We start from the raw sequence: 16,843 nt of genomic DNA, 5'->3' as shown, positions 1-16,843 counted from the left end.
CAATGTGTGAAAATATCAATAAAAGATGCTTTGCACCATGTTTACCTTAAGATAGCTTCCATCTGCAGTCCCTGAGCAGAAAATTAACTTCTAGGTTATCGTTTTCCCCACCGAAAACAATGTTAAGCAATAACTTGAGCCAGACAAAGATCATTTCATGTAAAACAGACAGAACCGGTCCAGAACATTCCACCAGGGTAACAAATGGTTTTTGCAGGGGTGTGGTGACTTCTCAACATTATGGTGAAGTCTGTTTTGTTTTCTCATTGAGGGGGGAAATCAGAGACTTTATGCTCTCTTGTGAGAGTGGAAGGCCAGTTCAGCGTGACTCTGGGATGAGATGCAGCAGGGGTGTGTACGCTCAAAAAGAGCCAAACGGAAACCCTGCAGAGTCTGCATACCGTCGGATCTGGTATCTCTTTTCCTACAGCCTCGTGCAAACACATGAGTCACTTCTACTGCTGCAGCATTGTACTCCAGCACCAAAGGTTCAGCTTGCCAGATGGAGCACCTGCTCTGACGGAGAGACAGGGGGCCGCTGTAAACAACCAAGACTTTCCAGAGTCGCACAGTACACCCAATCCGCCTGTTTACAGAATATCTGCCAGCTCATAACCTCGGTCTGAGTCTGACTGATCTGGCCAGCTGTTGGGGTCCAATTGCACCCCAAGACCTCGTTGTAGCAGTTTTTTTAAAATTAGATTTCCTGAATGCTGCGTTTAAAAAAGCTGTAGAGTTTTTATTTATACTGCGTGTTTGGGAATAAAAGGAATTTTCAGGAGTACATGTTGCTCGTTAGTTTGGTTTATTTGCATTCCTCAGTGTTGAAGTCACTCCCTAGAGGAAAGACCGTCAAAAGTGAGAGATCATTAACGGGGTATTGCTGTAAACTGTCTTGTAAATTGTCACAGCTAACAAATTGTTTTGTTAGCTGTGGATTAACAGAGGATGGTGACAATAAAATTACACTCTTGAGCTAATTTCCTGTAAAAAAAAAAAAGTAAAATCGATGAAAATGGAGTGAGAAAAAAGGAAAAGAAGAGAAAAAGCAAGGCTGAAGGTTGACAGCTGGTGGGTTTTGTATTATGCATGCTGGCAGGTGGGCCTTGTACCTCTCTACGGACCTCAGAGCAGTCTCCTGTGTCTTGCCTTTGATTACGAGCATTGACCCATAATATCCTATTGGATCCATGGCAGACCGGTTGTGATGTAATCCGATCGGACCAGCATGGTGGACAGTGCAGTTAGCAGAAAAGGGCAAGTTGGTGACGGGCGAATTGAGAGTTCAGCTGAGTTGAAGCTCCACAAAAGCCTTTTGTTTCGCCAAGATACTGCAGAGGTCATACAATTTTAAACAACAGATTGCTGTTTCAGCTGCAGATGAGGTCATATCAGAATTTACTGCTCACTTGTTGGTAGGCACCATCAGATCACAAGGGCTTAAAGGGACAGTTAACTGTTGAATATACTGTTTAATTGCCTAAATTATCAGAGAGCTGCAATTTTAAGCCACCTTTGGCATGTTATCTTAGCCAGAGACGCTCACAAGTCATTTTGCAAAGTCAAGACTCAAGGTTTTTAGGGTCAAATACAAGAGAAGTCTCAAGTATTTAAATCAAAGTCCAAGTCAAGTCTCAGATTTTAAACTTGACTTGGCGTTTTCTCTCAAAAAACAGAGAGACAAGTCCAAGCTAACTCTCAAGTCTTTGAGGAATACATCCAAATTCTAAGTTTTAAATGGCAAGTCCTAGTCAAGGTACAAGTCTTTCACTACAAGTTCAAGTCAAACCTAATTTCTTTCAGAAAAAACACTAAATCAAGTTTTAAGTCTAAGTAAAGTCTAAGTCGGGTCTTGAGTCTTTCAGAGATGCATCAAAGTCAAGAGTCAAGTCTTTATTCTAAAACCAAGTCAAGTTTCAGCTCTCTGTGACCTGACGTGGGGTGAAAGGTCCAAAATAAGTCACAACCTCTCAGTCAGATAACTAAAGTGAACATTTTCTCATCAAATGCATGAAGTAAGAACATCAAAAACAACTCCATCTTTTTGTAAATTGTGAAGGAAACATTCTCTGGGTGGAAGAGTGAACTGGCCAACAGTGGCAACAAACTTGGCATCCCACAGACTTAAAAAGGAGCATTCTTTTCTTTTTGTTACAAGACTGTGGTGAAAAAGCATGGGATGCAAAACCAAAACATGTGGCTCTAACAAGGAGGGGACCTGTCATTATGTGCCTGTTTGTATGGCAACAATTAAGTGCAGAAGAGACTTCAGCGCTCACTTCTCGGCTTTTTCTCTTTGCGATTATACATGATATCCAAGTGAGGAAATGCAACAGCCACAAAGAGGCTCCTTTCAGTGTGTCCTGTCAGGCCTGGCTCCAAAAATTGCTTGCATGATCAAATAACAGAGTTCGAGAGCAGTAAACAAGGCTGCCATGGTTCTGGCTTGAGATCCCCAAAGAAACAGTGGTTTGTTGTAATGTAGCATTGTAAAATATTAGAGATTCACAGCGGCTGGAAAATATGTGGGATCTTCATGGGCGATGCAAATGTGGGTCTGGAAATTTTGGCAGCCAGGCCCAAATGAGTGAGTTGGTGTCACTTCAGCATTAAAGGAATCTTTTGGTTTGCAACAAGAAGGGACATAATTATTAGTGTAAAACTTGATGTTTCAGTGTTTTTCTTCATGAAAAGGGAACAGCTATAGTTTGAGATTCTTCCTCTCCACAACATTCAATTTCTCATCGGGACACACAAGTATTTTTAAATTGATTAGATCATCAAAATGGATTAAGTTGTACGGATAGTAGAAAATTTTGGAGCTAATTTTTTAAAACTCTGGTTAATGCCCATTTCAAAGTGTGGAAGCACACCAATTTCCACAAAAGTCTTGTTTTGGGAAAATAATCAACAGCTGGATGTTTTACTACTGGCGAAACGGACAAGATGACAGGAAGAAGTAGGATTATTGTTTTATCGGACAGGAACTCTTACAGCATCAAACAGTTTCTAAAAATGGTATCAAACGTGTTGAATTCAGAGTTCTTCTGTAAAATCGCAGACTACAATTTCCCCCAAACGCTGCCGCATACTGTAATGGTGTGTAAAAATAAGATACGTTCTTGAATAACTTAGTGCATTTATTTAATGTAATATATCTCATGAAACTGCTTACATCCACCGCTGCAATGGTTTTTCATGACTTACCATAAACCAAGCTTATTCACATGGTTTTTTTTATTTATTTTAATTTCTTAATTAACGGAAACACTGCAATTGTGAAATTGTGTTTTTTCAACATTAGCAGTAAACAAAAGGAAAAGCGCACATTCATAATGAAAAGGGAGCTAGTGTTAGCTTTTTTGGATAGTTAAAAACAGTAAAGGATCCCTATGCAGACCACTTTGAGTGTCCTTAGTAAATTTGGTCTTCATCAGATGCCTTCCCGCCTCAAAGGCCTGCATGCATATATTAACTCTAAGCTAATTAGGCTTGTTCTTCATATACTTGAAGTGGTACCTGTTATGTGGTTGTTAGGGGCAGCTGGTGGGAGAATCCCCATTCACCAAATGGTAAAGGAGCTTATACCACCCCACTGCAATTCCTCTCTCCACATAAGACAATGAGAGCTTGAGACTTGGTTCCAAATACTGTTGCTCTTTGTCTGACCTGATGGTTTAAGAGCTCTTCGGTTCACTTCTGGATGGCTGCACTTATGGAAAAGAAGTGCAGACCACTACACCTACTGCGCCAATAAAAGTCTGTGTCCAGGCAACTGGCGGGCAGCTTGTTACGATGAAAAATGAGCGCAGCCAGAACCTTTGGCCATCGCCTCCTGTTTGAGACTTGCCCTGGCGGTACACTGTAATAACTGCTGCAGTATTTATGCAGCAAAGGGAAAGCTAAGGTGTCGACCACCCAAGTTGTGTGGCATTGGCTGACAGCGTCGTCCGATTGTCTGTCCAACAGGCATGTTGTACATTCTCAGCACTTAAAATTCAGCCAGCGTGCATAAATGTGCAGTAATGTCAGAAGCCAGAGCTCACTCAGACGGCATAAGCTTACTATCAACTGACTCTATCAATTCCATGGCTGTTGTCTGACAATTATTTATATGCAGACATTTATAATGGGAATCATGTGTCTGGAGCAAATGCTTTAGTTCTGACATCCATGTTTCCAAAGCAGATGCTAAATCCACATATGAGAATGAAGAGCATTGTGCAGAGTGATGCTATCCAGCACTAACGTCAACGGCAGGTTTCACTGCTAGCCAAACCTGTTAAGGATATGACTAATATTCCCCAGCAAGCTTTGAAACTAGAGATGACCATCAGCCCAAGATGCTGCCCCAGCAGCTAGTTTGCATTCCTGATGCCCCAATTAGCACCTGACTTTCCCTTTCCATGCCGCTCGCAGTCAGGCAAACTCACACTGTCAACCACTGGGCCTTTTAGCTGGTGACCTCTCCACTACACACATCAGCTTCTGGTCCGTTCGGCCAGCAGACGGTAAATCTCTGGGATTTTACTGTCACGGAGGCTCTCGTGGAGACTGTCACAGCAAGGGAAGACGTTCAGGAGACACGGGTCAGAGGATTTTCACTGCTGATGAATTTATTAGCCACAGAGGACAGCCAGAGCAAAAAGGAAATGCTTAACCAGGTGGAACTTTCTTCGTCCAGTATTTGATCAAGGGAAATTGTTTGAATTCTCTAATTTATATGGCAAGATCTTGTAGCCTGCCTCAGTTTAAGCTTAAAACTTACCAATCTTACAATTTCAGTATCTTAGAAATAATACAAGTGTTAAAATATTCACAAAAACTTGACCACACGTCACGCATTGACCTTTTGCAACTACGTCACTTACGTACTGCCACACAACAGACTGAACGTTGCGTCACACCATTGTGTGTCAAAACCTTTGAAAAGTTGACCTTTGCTGACTGCAACCCCCCCATGCCGAATCAATCCTGTTCAGAAATCCCACAGTCGTCCAGAAGGCGTCAAAGTCTCTGCTAAAACTGAACAGGGACAGAGACAGATTTGTGGTTGCAGATTGTTATTAACATTCATGCTGCATAACTTAATCAGATATGAAGACATTCTACGACAGGAGCATATGCCAACAAACGGTCGTGCTCCATTTCACTTCAAGGTTTTTGATTCAAGTGTGTCAGCTTGGCAAGACCAAACATTCCTCGTATTCACAGAGCGTCACTGATTTTACTTTACAGGCTTCATTAAGTTCAAAAACAGAGGGCAAAGAAGCTACTGTGCAGGCTTTATGTAAACCAAAGGCAGTAAGCCACACTGAGCAGTTAGGAGAACTGTCGGTGTTTACCTTTGATTTTTGAGAAAGTATTGCTTGGCACATTGTCTGTTTATTAACAATCATTTTAGATGGATGGCCATAAGAGAAGAAGTCAAACATCTTGGATGAAAAGCTAACAAACAATTGATTTTAGTGGAGAGTTTAGTTGTAGAAAAACACACACTTTTAATGACTGAGTGGAGAGTTTTCCATCTAATTGTAATCAGATTGGGGATTCTGTCCCGTCACACACTTTTTTGTCAAATTTACCGACTTTCATGCATTCCTACATGAAGGAAAGACAGAAGCCAGACTCGACTCTGCCGACTGTGTATGAATTATGAAGGATAACTGGCGGTAGTAATGAGTCATGAAAGGAAACCGGTGTATCCGCTCCCACGTTGAGTTGATCTCCATGCCAACACGTTTCAAAGCCATGTGGTTCACGCCGGACCGAACGAGCGCTCGTTAAACCACAAAGCTCGTTTTATTCAATCACTCCAAAAAGCTCAGCATGCTAACATCAACATCAACCACAAAAACGTCAGAACAGACCTGCTCAGTCCTCAGCTGGCCTGATTTTACTGGTTGGCAGGCACACTGTATATGTTTCCTGGTTCGCTTTGTATTGAATTTGAGAGTTTGCCAGAGTGAGACTGTTGATGAGGTTAAATGATGCTGATCGTAAACAGACCAATGAACCATCTGTCAATGTGAGGGACGGATGACAGAAGGTTTCAGGCAACGGCTGATTCAACTTCATATACAGTAGCAGAACAAATAAACATCAAATGAAACGTTTTCTCTGGGAGTTTCATTTCCTCCACTGTGTTCAATTTACAGTTTGACATATGGGAACAATCTGTATTGTTGCTTGCATGTGTTGTGAATTATTATGAATAATAATAATTATTCATACATAAAACAACTTCCTAGATGCACCATGCAGATGTTTTAGACCGACTCTAGCTTCTTTCAACTGTTCTCTGATTTTTAGGCACATTGAGAATAGTTTGGCTAAAATGTGGCAAGTGGAAAAGTGGAGGAGAAAGTGGGAAATATCAAAGACTTCTTAGAAAATATGAAACATCAAGTAGAAACTACCGGCCTGTCACAAAAACACATTTTGCTGCACAATGAGTTGTCCCAGTAATTTTTCTGTTAAACGATCATTTTGATTTGAGACAATTTTCAAGTAATATAGTGATAAAAACCACACACAACCAAAACCATAACTAAAATGGATTACAAAGTCTTTGCCCTTCAAAAACTTTAAACATCAGAATGGAAATTATAAAGCTCTTTTCAATTTGTAATGCGATTTAATTGATTAATTGATTGTTTATTACGACAGGCTTAGTAGAAACTTGATTAAATCTGGGTTATAAATGGCATTTTTTCCCCCATAAATGTAACTAAAAAAGGTAATATGTTGTATTTTTGTGGCAAGAAATACTGGTTTTATTGTCAAAATGTTGAACATAAATCTGTTTTTATTTTTCTACCCCGCAAAAAAACACATTTGGACTTCAGATATTTATTATTAATGGCACCAGAATATAATATTTGAGAAAATCTACATAAACGCCAATGAATTGAGTGTTTCCTAAATCCTAATTAAGTTAGAATAGCTTGCAGCATCACTTGCGACGTAATTACAAAAGGCAGACTGTACTCTGAAAGTTGTTGGATTCATTTCCAAAAACTGCAATTATATTTCTCTTTAAGATGTCCACATTCTTGTTATACGCTCATTATGCCCCAGAAACGGCATCAAACTGTCATAAAACACACCAGAATAGATGCTGAGAAAGAAGTGACATTTAAAGCCCCTGGAAAAGGGGGTAATTATGTTTTATCACACTGGGCATCCCTTAAATAGGTTTGCCTCTCGGCTGGATCTGTTTATTATCCGAGGCCCGGCAGAGAAAGGCACCACTTTATGGTTTATTATTTGGGGTAGCTGTGTTTTGCGCTGTTTGTTATGCGGTTTTAATTGCGGTTTGGCTGCTTTCTTTCGCCTCTTCCAATAGAGGGAAAGGAATGCCGGAGGCTGCAGCTTCCCTGCAGGACGTTGGGGTACGCTGGGAGTCCCGTTGGCCCGCTTTTACTCCTGGATTGAGTTTCAGCAATGACAGAGGAATATTTAAGGTCCACAGTATAGATTTATTTTCTCGGATTAGTTTGTTCCGGCTTGAAAAAATGAACAGATCTCATGTGGGATTTCAGGAATCCCGTCAAATCGTTGACCCTTTTAACTCGCAGCAGGTGCCAAACCACCGTCGCCTCCCACCTAACACTTTCCCAGTCCGACACTCAAAATCTCACCGAATTACTCCCTCCAATGTTTGTCTAAGAAATGAACCTCCTCCTTCATCCCTAGGGGTCTCTCTACATATGGTGCTCCACCTTGCCAAACTCCTTCCTTCGCCTCTGCGATGATTTCTGACTCCAAAACAAAGCAGCATCCCCTGGTTCTTCCCCCGATGAGCTAAATCAAAGCAGGAATGTAAACTCGCACCTGATGTTGGCCTTTAAAGCTTAAATAAACATCCGTCTTTTGACTTGTTCCCTGCTGCTCTCATCAAAAATTCCCCTAATAGGATCAACTGATAAATTAAAAACAAGGAAATACATGTTGTACAGATACACGACCATTAAAAACGAAGAGCAGAGCTTGTTGATGAGTTATCTACTGGTAAGTAAAATAAATGTAATTCAATCCACATTCAGAAGGCAAACTGAGCCGCCTAAACCAGCTATGACATTTTAAAAGGTCGATCAGAGACTCAAATGACGCAGAAATAGTGCAGGTACCAAGCTTTGGGAAAGTATTAGCACCACTTTTACACTTTATGTTGCATTAAAACCACAACTTGAATGTATTTTAATTGATAGCTCAATAGAAAGTAGGTCAATCCAGTCATGTTTGTTCTGAAAAATACAACATGCATTTGTATTCAGCCTGCTTTCTTTTGATACCCCTAACAAGAAACAAATGCAATCTATTACCTCCCAAAATAGCGTAACAGTACTCAATCTGTTTGTGATTTAATCTGTGCTCCAATTCAAAGGATTACCTAATTATACATTAAAGGGAACAAACAATTTAATGAAGGCCAGGGAATATAGCTAACAGGTCAAGGGGATAGGTAGTTTGAACATGACAAAGAACCGTTCATTGTATCCTCTGAAAACCCGATTAAGATACTATTACTCACCTACACTGAAGTGCCCTATTATTATTATGAAGGGCTATAAAAAACATTACTATCTATAAACAAAAACATTCTGAGATAATGAGATTTTAGTCTGGTCAGTTCTACCTAATTTGAGCTTCTTTCAGAATGAGCCATTTTTGGGTCTTTGTCACTTTAAATCCAAGCAAGCTGCTGCTAGCTACTCTCTACATGTATGTGGGTCTCTAGATTCTAGACTAAACACTAAGTGTGCTTAAATATTATGTTATCAAATCAATGCAGTTTTTATTTCTTTATGCCAAATTATATCAATCAGTCCATCCAGTTTCATATAATTAATTCTTATAATTATCGTGGAAATTCACGCAAATTCAACTAATCCACCTTTTTGCACTTTTTTTGAGCGAATTCAGAATTGGGAGTTTATTGCAGATTTTTCTCAAACAGTCTCAAAAACGTTCCTATTTGTACTAAACAGCTGCCTGGTTAGTCCATGATCTATGCAGTGAGTAATAAAAAGTCACATTTACCAACATAAAGAAGCACAAATATCACAAATTAGTACCACAAACACTTTGATTTTTATTGCAAAAAAAAAAAAAAAAAGCATCACGAAGTCCTTGAGGGACTGAAAAAATGTTCAACCATATTATTTAGTTTTAAATATTGATATTTTAACAGTTTGTGAACTGGTTTCATCAATACATCCTGGCACAACCGGCCCTTTAAGAGCATTCATGATCTTGATTTGACCCAAAACAAAAATGAGTTTGACTCCCCTGTTTTAGATCATGAGTTTAAATAATCTAGTCAAGCACAAACTGAAATCTAAGTTAAAAAGTTATGTTAATAGATGACCTCTATCAAATCTGAATGAGTATGAGATAAGAAAATTTGACAAAATATCAGTCTCCAGATGTTGGAAAAACTGTATAAAAACGTTTGCAGTGCTTTGTATATGCTTTGTTTTCTGTCATTTGCTTCAAATTCTCTGTTGTATTAAACTTCTAGGACAAGCTATGAGCTGCTTCCTGGTGTTAGACATGAGGCTGGCTTACATTTGGAATGAAAACATAAGCAGAGCAGCCTGAAAGCATGGAGGGAAAAGAAAGAAAGACAGAATGGAAGAAAGTAAGCAGGTCCAGCATGGAGGAACCACAGCATGAAATTTATAGAGAGAGATTCAACTTCATTCAGCAGCGCTTCGCTAACTAGGAGCAGAAACCTGACTCACTGACAGCCACAGCCTCTTTGTTCTGGATTATCCACAGTGAAGTAGTGAAAGCTAATCAAACATCTACTTCCTCACTTCCAAAAGGACGCGAGTGTTAGACACTTTCATCTAGACGGATTCAAACCAACATGCTCCGATTTCAAGGAAATTTCATTAAAATTTCAAGAATATAATCTTGTGTTAAACCTGAAGAATCAAAACCAGAGGCAGCAGCAGTACAGAGGCCCACCACAGTGGAGAGAGCTGTGATTAAAGCTTAACTTCGAACAGATTCAGGGAGGTTCTGACAAGCGGCACCACTTTTCTCAGAGGTCGTAGATTCGGCCGACAACAAGACAAAAGGAAGGACAGGGTTTGCCTCTAAGTCATGAGTCAAAGACAGGACTTTGATCAGAAAACCAACTTTAAAACCTGACATTTTTTTATCCTTAGGTAAACAGCTACGCTGATGATAAACTAGTTTATTTTTCTTACCTCCGAAGGACAGGAAAACTCTTGGCACAGGCTGAGGTAGGCTGGAGACAGAGCTGATGAGGAAGAAGAGAGCAAGGAGGGAAAACGCCATCGCTGACAGCAGAGGCGACCCGGCCGACCCCTCCGGCCTGCCGACGCCTTCACCTCTCAGAGAACGACCCGCCACCGCGGTCTGCAGGAGAAATTTCACAGAGGACAACAAGTCTGAGAAAATGATTCAACTACGCAGAGATTACGTATAATATTCTCAAAAATCTCATTTCTGTTCATTTATATAGCACCAATTGCGGCAAAAATATTTTTTTTCTAGTTTTTCTTAAACAATATGAAATAAAGTGTGCGAATGTCTGCATGAATGACTGATTTAATTGTATAAGCAATAAGCATACAAGTCTGACGTTTTCTTTCAAATAAATACAACTAATATAAACAGAACATAATAAAAATTATTTAGTCCTTAGATTGGCTTTTCTAACATGTTTTAAGGTCTTCAAATGAGTAACTAAATTCTTAATATTTTACTTATGAACAAAAAAGTCAATCCAAAACATCTAATAGCAGTTGAAAATTTATTTCCCCCAAATAATAAATCATAAATTAACTCTAATCAACACTTTTTTGCTTCAATGACTATTTCCAGCCATCAAGAAATAAACAGAATCTGACTAACGACATGAAGCAGCAGAACTACAAAACCAATATAAAGAATCCAAACAAAAGAAATTCAATGACATTTATTTACTCAGAAACGGTTCCAAAGCCCTTTCTATGGCTTTGGGTGTTCATTGAACTAAAATAGCCACAAAATAAGAATAAAAATCCAGGCCTACTGTAAAACAGGTTGAAATACTTGGTATTATTTCAATGTGACTTAATAGTAATAAAGAAATCTGCAAAGATGAGTGGGAAAAACCAATATAAAGCAAAGACAAACTTCTGTCAACATCTTCATGTTTCTGTTTTTAAATAGAAATTTCTAGCAGAGTTTGCCATTAAACTGTTGTATATTTTTATAAAGTGTACTTTCTAAAAGGGTCAAGGGTCAGCTCTAGAGAAAGTCTATTTAGACGTTTCAGGGGGAAGAAAGGTTCCTGACCGCTGGTTCAACCAGAGTGTCTTGGAACAGCAAACGGCCGATAAAACAAAACAAATCAGAGACATTTATAGTAAACTGACCATTTTAACCGTTCCTGGTGTGTACTGGACAGACAAATTTAACCAAAAACTCAGAGCAGAACATCATGTCACTGACTTTACCCTGTTCCAAATGTACCTCTGTTAAATATGGATGAGGCAAATCTACACAAACAAGAAAAACAGCTGAAGAAGCGCTCCAGCTGCCACTTGTTCCTTCTCCATAACTGGACAAGAGCAGCTCAATTATTGATGGATGCAGGAACTGCTCTGCGCTGTGGGCCGTTATCTCTTGCAGGGCATAACTCTGGAGTCGCAGAAAGAATCGCCTGCTTTGTGCACTCCAGCTAGCTGCTGCAGCACCTGTGTTGTACAAACCCACACTGCACCAGTGACCTTCCTGCATGCAAAAATACAAGAAATATGCATTATTTACCGCAGTCTGAGTCTCTGATCTCATGACTTATGAATGTGTGGTAAAAAAATAATGACACGAGAAAAGAAAGGTACATGATTGCACTGAAAATTTTAGTTTGGGGGTGTTGTAAACAAATAGCTTGAGGCGTGTGTTTGCGTAGTGAAGTGAATGATGATTGATGGAGAGCCGGAGTGGAGTTTAACTGTTCAGGTGCAACATATGGAAAACTGATGAGGAATGAGATCCTTTTGGCTCAACTTGAGAGCAGTGAAGCAGCACGGGGCGCATTAAAACTGCTGCAGGGCTTGCAGCGCAGCTACACACACACCCACACACCCACACGCACACCCCCACACACACACCAACACACACACACACCGAATACCTACCCCAACCCACAGCTTAGCCCTGCCCCAAAACTAAGCCATTTTTGTTTATGCATTTTACTGTGAAATGAGACGGTTTTTATAAAAATGCACTCTACCAGCAATACTTTAATTTACCAAAGTTATCAAAATGGCCATAATTATCATCATTGGTTGCTGTATTATGATTTTAAGATAAATATATAAATATTAAGGACATATCCTTGCTGAAAAGTTACTGAAAAGTGAGTTAATTTTGTCTTATTTCAAGTGCAATAAGATTTTTTGACTAAAATATAATTGGTAAGATTTTGTGCTTTTCCAGTGTGCAGAGACTTACAGAATACATCGAAAGGAGCAACAGTGAAACTCAGCAGAGAAACTGAGAAAATTAAATAGGGGACAGGATGAATCAAGAGCAGGTGGTTGATTGGAAACACGATGCAGCTGTGACAGATAACCAAAGTTGAGCTGGGCAAATGGGAGAAACCAAACACCAAAGTAAAGCAAAACCCCCAAATAAAGTTTCATATATTATAATGGGGAGCAGGATCCCCAAGAATAACAGTGACAGTATGGAAAACAAAGCAGACATGCAGTGAGCCACCAGGATTTACCCCCACATTCCTTTCAGGCACGCAGCATCGAAACAATGCAACAGCATCCACATCCTGGACCCATCTGGAGGATAAAACCTGCGTCTTCAAACAGCATCAAAACGGGCTTAACTCTGCTAATAATGGGCAAACACTGCAAAAACACAACAAAACAAAACCCCACCAAGTATTTTTAGACTAGTTTTTAGTACAAATATCTGAAATGAGACAAAACTAAGATATAGTCAATAATTCTTTAATATTTATGAAAACATACTAACTCCACTGGCAATTATTTTAGTAGTACTTTTCCATCAATATTAAAGAATTGACTTAAAACAATTTCCTATATATTGCTGAGACTTGTAAGTTAGTTACACAAAAAACTAGACTAAAAATCCTTTAGATTTTGTGTTTCTGAATGTTTTCTCATTACTTGTCTCGTTTTTAGTGCAAATCTTTAAGTTCACTTGAAATAAGACAAAACTAACGTACACGATATAGGAACTTGTTTTGAGTCAGTTCCTCAGCATTGATGAAAAGTACTGGTTCCACTTATAATATGGTAAAACTGTGTTATAAGTAAAATAACTGCCAGTGGACAAGTATGTTTTCATCAATATTAAAGAATTATTGACTACATCTTGCTGAAAAGTTACTTATAAGTTAGTTTTGTCTTACTTTATGTTTGCACTTGAAACCAGATTGTGTTTTTGCAGTGAAAGGCGTTTATTTGAGATATTTTACGCAAAGCGATCCTCTGAACTGTCGAGCCCTGACACCTACCACTCCCTGCTTGCTCAGAGAGACGGTGATCTCCCAGCGAGAGCGTCTGGCATTGAAATGTTGGCCTCACAGCTGCTGAACTCATCATGGTGGGAGTTCATCTCCCCGAGCGTTCTGTGACATCCTGCCGACTCCAGTTCAGACACTTTCCCCTCACTCACATCAGCAGGCACGAATGAGGTCCCATCCGCCCCGAAGGCACCGCCGATAAAAGGTGCATCACCGTTTGAGCAAAAATAATAAACACTCCAATTAATTTTGCGCAGCCGTTCAGCCAAAAACTCCAGCGCGAGTCTGCCAGGAATCTCTGCAGCATCAATTAGATGTCTATGCACAAAGGAGATTGCCGCTGCGATGGATGTTGTGTTTTCTCTGGAGGGTGATGATAATTGTGTTTATTATCTCCTGTCCTTGGCTTTCAGCCCAATGAGTTTTCCATCAGAGGAGCTGCTCATAAACCCATATTGTGGAAGACAAATTCCTTTTCAGTATAGATCTTTGTTTCCAGGGATCCCATCTGCTCCCAGTTATGTTTTTACACAATTCAGGGCATCCTCCCCCCCCATCTGGCTTTTTGTGCGTGAAGAATTGAACTTTCAGTGATAAACAAGTTGCCCTGTGTAACGGCTCTAACAGGACAGCGCGTGTTCATACCACACCCTGTCACTCAGTTGTCAGTGGGGTTGTTGCAGCAGCATGCGCCTTTAAACTCCTGACTGAGCAGCAGCTGAGGTTATATATTCAAGCTTTCTTTCATACCAACTGATTAGGTAACTTGATGGGTGATAAAAACAGTAAAGGTTTGCTTAAATGTATTCAGAAGACCTTTAAAAAAGTCACAATTCTGTGGCCAAGCAATGAGTCATTCTGGAAAATTGTACTGCGTTTAAATATGAAACAGGACTCCGATGTTTAAAAGAAGCACAAAGTGATTCTATCTCAGTCAGACTAAGTTTTATTTCCCAGTGGTGGGACTCTGCACCTGTTCGCCCGCGGCCCACCAACTTCCCTCTGCATCCAACAGGAAACGACACACCGCAGAGCAGAAGCCCTCAGAGTAAAGGTCCAGGAAGAGGGACTCACCTACCAGGGAAGAGCCTGTCCCAACCGCAGAGAGGACGCCCACCAAACGAGACCCGAGCTTATCCTGAAACTCCTCGCTTCAAGTCTCCAACAGTGACAGGAAGAAATCCATCCAAGTGCTCACAGAGCAGGTTTGACTGAGCCAGAACAGGACAGAGGAGAGGAAAGAGAGAGGAGGAGGAGAATGAAGAGACGAGTGAGCCGGTGTCCTATTACACTCTCCGCTCATGGCCCCCTCCTCTTTTTCTCCTCCTTCCTTCCACCGTCCTCGCTCTGTTAACTAGAGAGCAAACAGATCACTTTAGCAGCCCGAAGCATCAGAGAAGGACCCAAACCTCACACCGTGATGGTGAGGCATCACAGGTCACATGCATCCATTAGGCTCACTGCTTTTAATCTGAAAAACTGTCCAAAAAAATCATCTAATTTTATTTTCAAATTCTAATTTCTGATCTGCTTTTCTATCAATTAAGTTGAAGCACATTTCAGCAGCAGGGCAGTTCAAGGCATTTTACGTAAGATAAACACAAAATTACAAAGTTATTTTAAAAAAAACTTTGAACAAACAGTACATTTTGGTGAGTGCTGTCACCAAAATCATACACATTAAATATGTTGGTCAATGTTTCATCTTCATTTCTGGTATCTTAGTAAATTATGATGTATTGAAAAGTTGTTTCTTCCTCATTCCAACTAAACTAGATAGTTTTGTCTTGAGGTACTTGTCAAAATAATGTGTTTCCTAAATGTCAGAATACAGAAATATTTTTAATCCACATTTTAAAGCTGCTATTGTTATGCCAGTATTATGTTTTCCAGCTGGATAGAATCAGTTTATAGCACAATCTATATCAGTTGATTTAAAAAATGCTGTATATACCAAACATGACTAAAAAGAAATTTTACAAAGTAATTTAATGCCTTTAAATTGGGCCTCTGTCTCTTTAAGAAGCTTTTTTTCTTTCTGAAACTCTGCCTTTAGGAAGTCATCACAACATGGTTCCTCTATTAACCCGTTAAAGTTTTTACCAGCTTTGCACTGAGAAATAGCTCGTATAGTTATAGTTTGCTAATTGCTGCTGGCTAGTCTGAAGGACCTCAGAGGAGGAGCTTCGTCCTTTGAGGAGGGGCTAGGTTCACTCTGGTGCTTTGCACGGCTGAATGGTTGCCACGGAGATTAAAGGATTTCTCAAACATGTATTAAAGAATCAAAGCAACTCTCCAGGTATGTTTTTGATGTGGGAACAACATTATAACACGATGTAAAGCTCAAAAAAGTTGATTTTAGATGATAAATTGCCTCATATACAAGTAGCCGCTCCCAAGTTTAAGGATCCGCCACGTTTTCTCTACGTTATTAGCATATTGGAAAAGGTGTTGCGCGCATTTGTAATGAAAATGCAGCTGCTGCCACCGCCATATTTGAGTCCAGTATGACAGACTTAAGAAGTCTCCTTTTGGAAGAAGCTTTCTAATTTAAATGAAGGCAAATGATCACACTAGCTTGCGCATGTTAAAGATTATGGATGAACGTTACAGGGATTGGTATCTTGGCTTCAAACAGAGACATTTTGCTTCGCTCATGCATTCTTTCTTAAACCAGAGTTTTAATTTGAAAGGCTTTCCCTCAGAGAAAGGATGGATTTCATGACTGGAATAAATAAAATAGATTTTCTTTCTGGCTCCATTGTGGTCTTCCTGGTGAAAGAGAAACGCTGAAACCAGGAGAATGCATCTCGTAGTGTGGCGGAGAGATCCTGTGTGATGACTGGAAAAACACACGGCTAAAACAAACTTACAGTTAGCATATTTTCTATGAATGAGCTCACCAAGGAGACCTTGCTCAGCGATACTAAGTAAGTAAACCATGCCAAACCTGCGGCAGCGTTCGTTTTTGGACAGATTTTGTGGATTCAGCTGAAGCAGCAACGCTGTAAACCAGGCATGTTTCACCAGCAAAATGTCCTCGATCCATATTCCATAAAATCAAAAGCTCTCTGCAGATTTTCCTTCTTCGCTGTGCACGCATGTATTTGTGTCACTGCAGGTATAAGCTAGGATTGTAGATATGTTTTTTTTGCAACATTAGCTGTCAGGGTAAGTTTGTGTCATTTCTGGAAAATAAAGCAGTAAAAAAAAAAAAACACCAGGTCTCTAATGAAAGTGTCTGACAGCCAGAAAAAAAATGAAGCTGAAGGAGGAAAAAGGGGATCACTGGTGGCTCAGACAGGAGGGAAT

At 39.9% G+C, this 16,843-nt stretch overlaps 1 protein-coding gene across 3 annotated transcripts in view; it reads right to left on the bottom strand.

Annotated features, from left to right (window-relative positions):
• sema3c (sema domain, immunoglobulin domain (Ig), short basic domain, secreted, (semaphorin) 3C) overlaps positions 1–16,843 on the bottom strand; it is a 70,344-nt gene that overhangs the window by 34,516 nt on the left and 18,985 nt on the right. The window contains exons 1-2 of one of the 3 annotated variants that reach the window (XM_032589334.1): positions 14,606–14,815; positions 10,224–10,395 (exon numbers count right to left, since the gene is read on the bottom strand). In XM_032589334.1, the coding sequence (XP_032445225.1) occupies positions 10,224–10,314 (91 nt within the window). In that variant the 5' untranslated portion in view covers positions 10,315–10,395; positions 14,606–14,815. Of the gene's footprint in view, positions 1–10,223; positions 10,396–14,605; positions 14,816–16,843 lie in introns of those variants that run through there. The other 2 variants (XM_032589335.1, XM_032589336.1) reach the window with 2 other exon arrangements.

Source organism: Xiphophorus hellerii, chromosome 17 (genome assembly GCF_003331165.1).
Source record: "Xiphophorus hellerii strain 12219 chromosome 17, Xiphophorus_hellerii-4.1, whole genome shotgun sequence".
Taxonomy (NCBI): Eukaryota; Metazoa; Chordata; class Actinopteri; order Cyprinodontiformes; family Poeciliidae; genus Xiphophorus; species Xiphophorus hellerii.
Note: the sequence above shows the minus strand (reverse complement) of the source record. Positions and strands in the feature narration are given on the sequence as shown.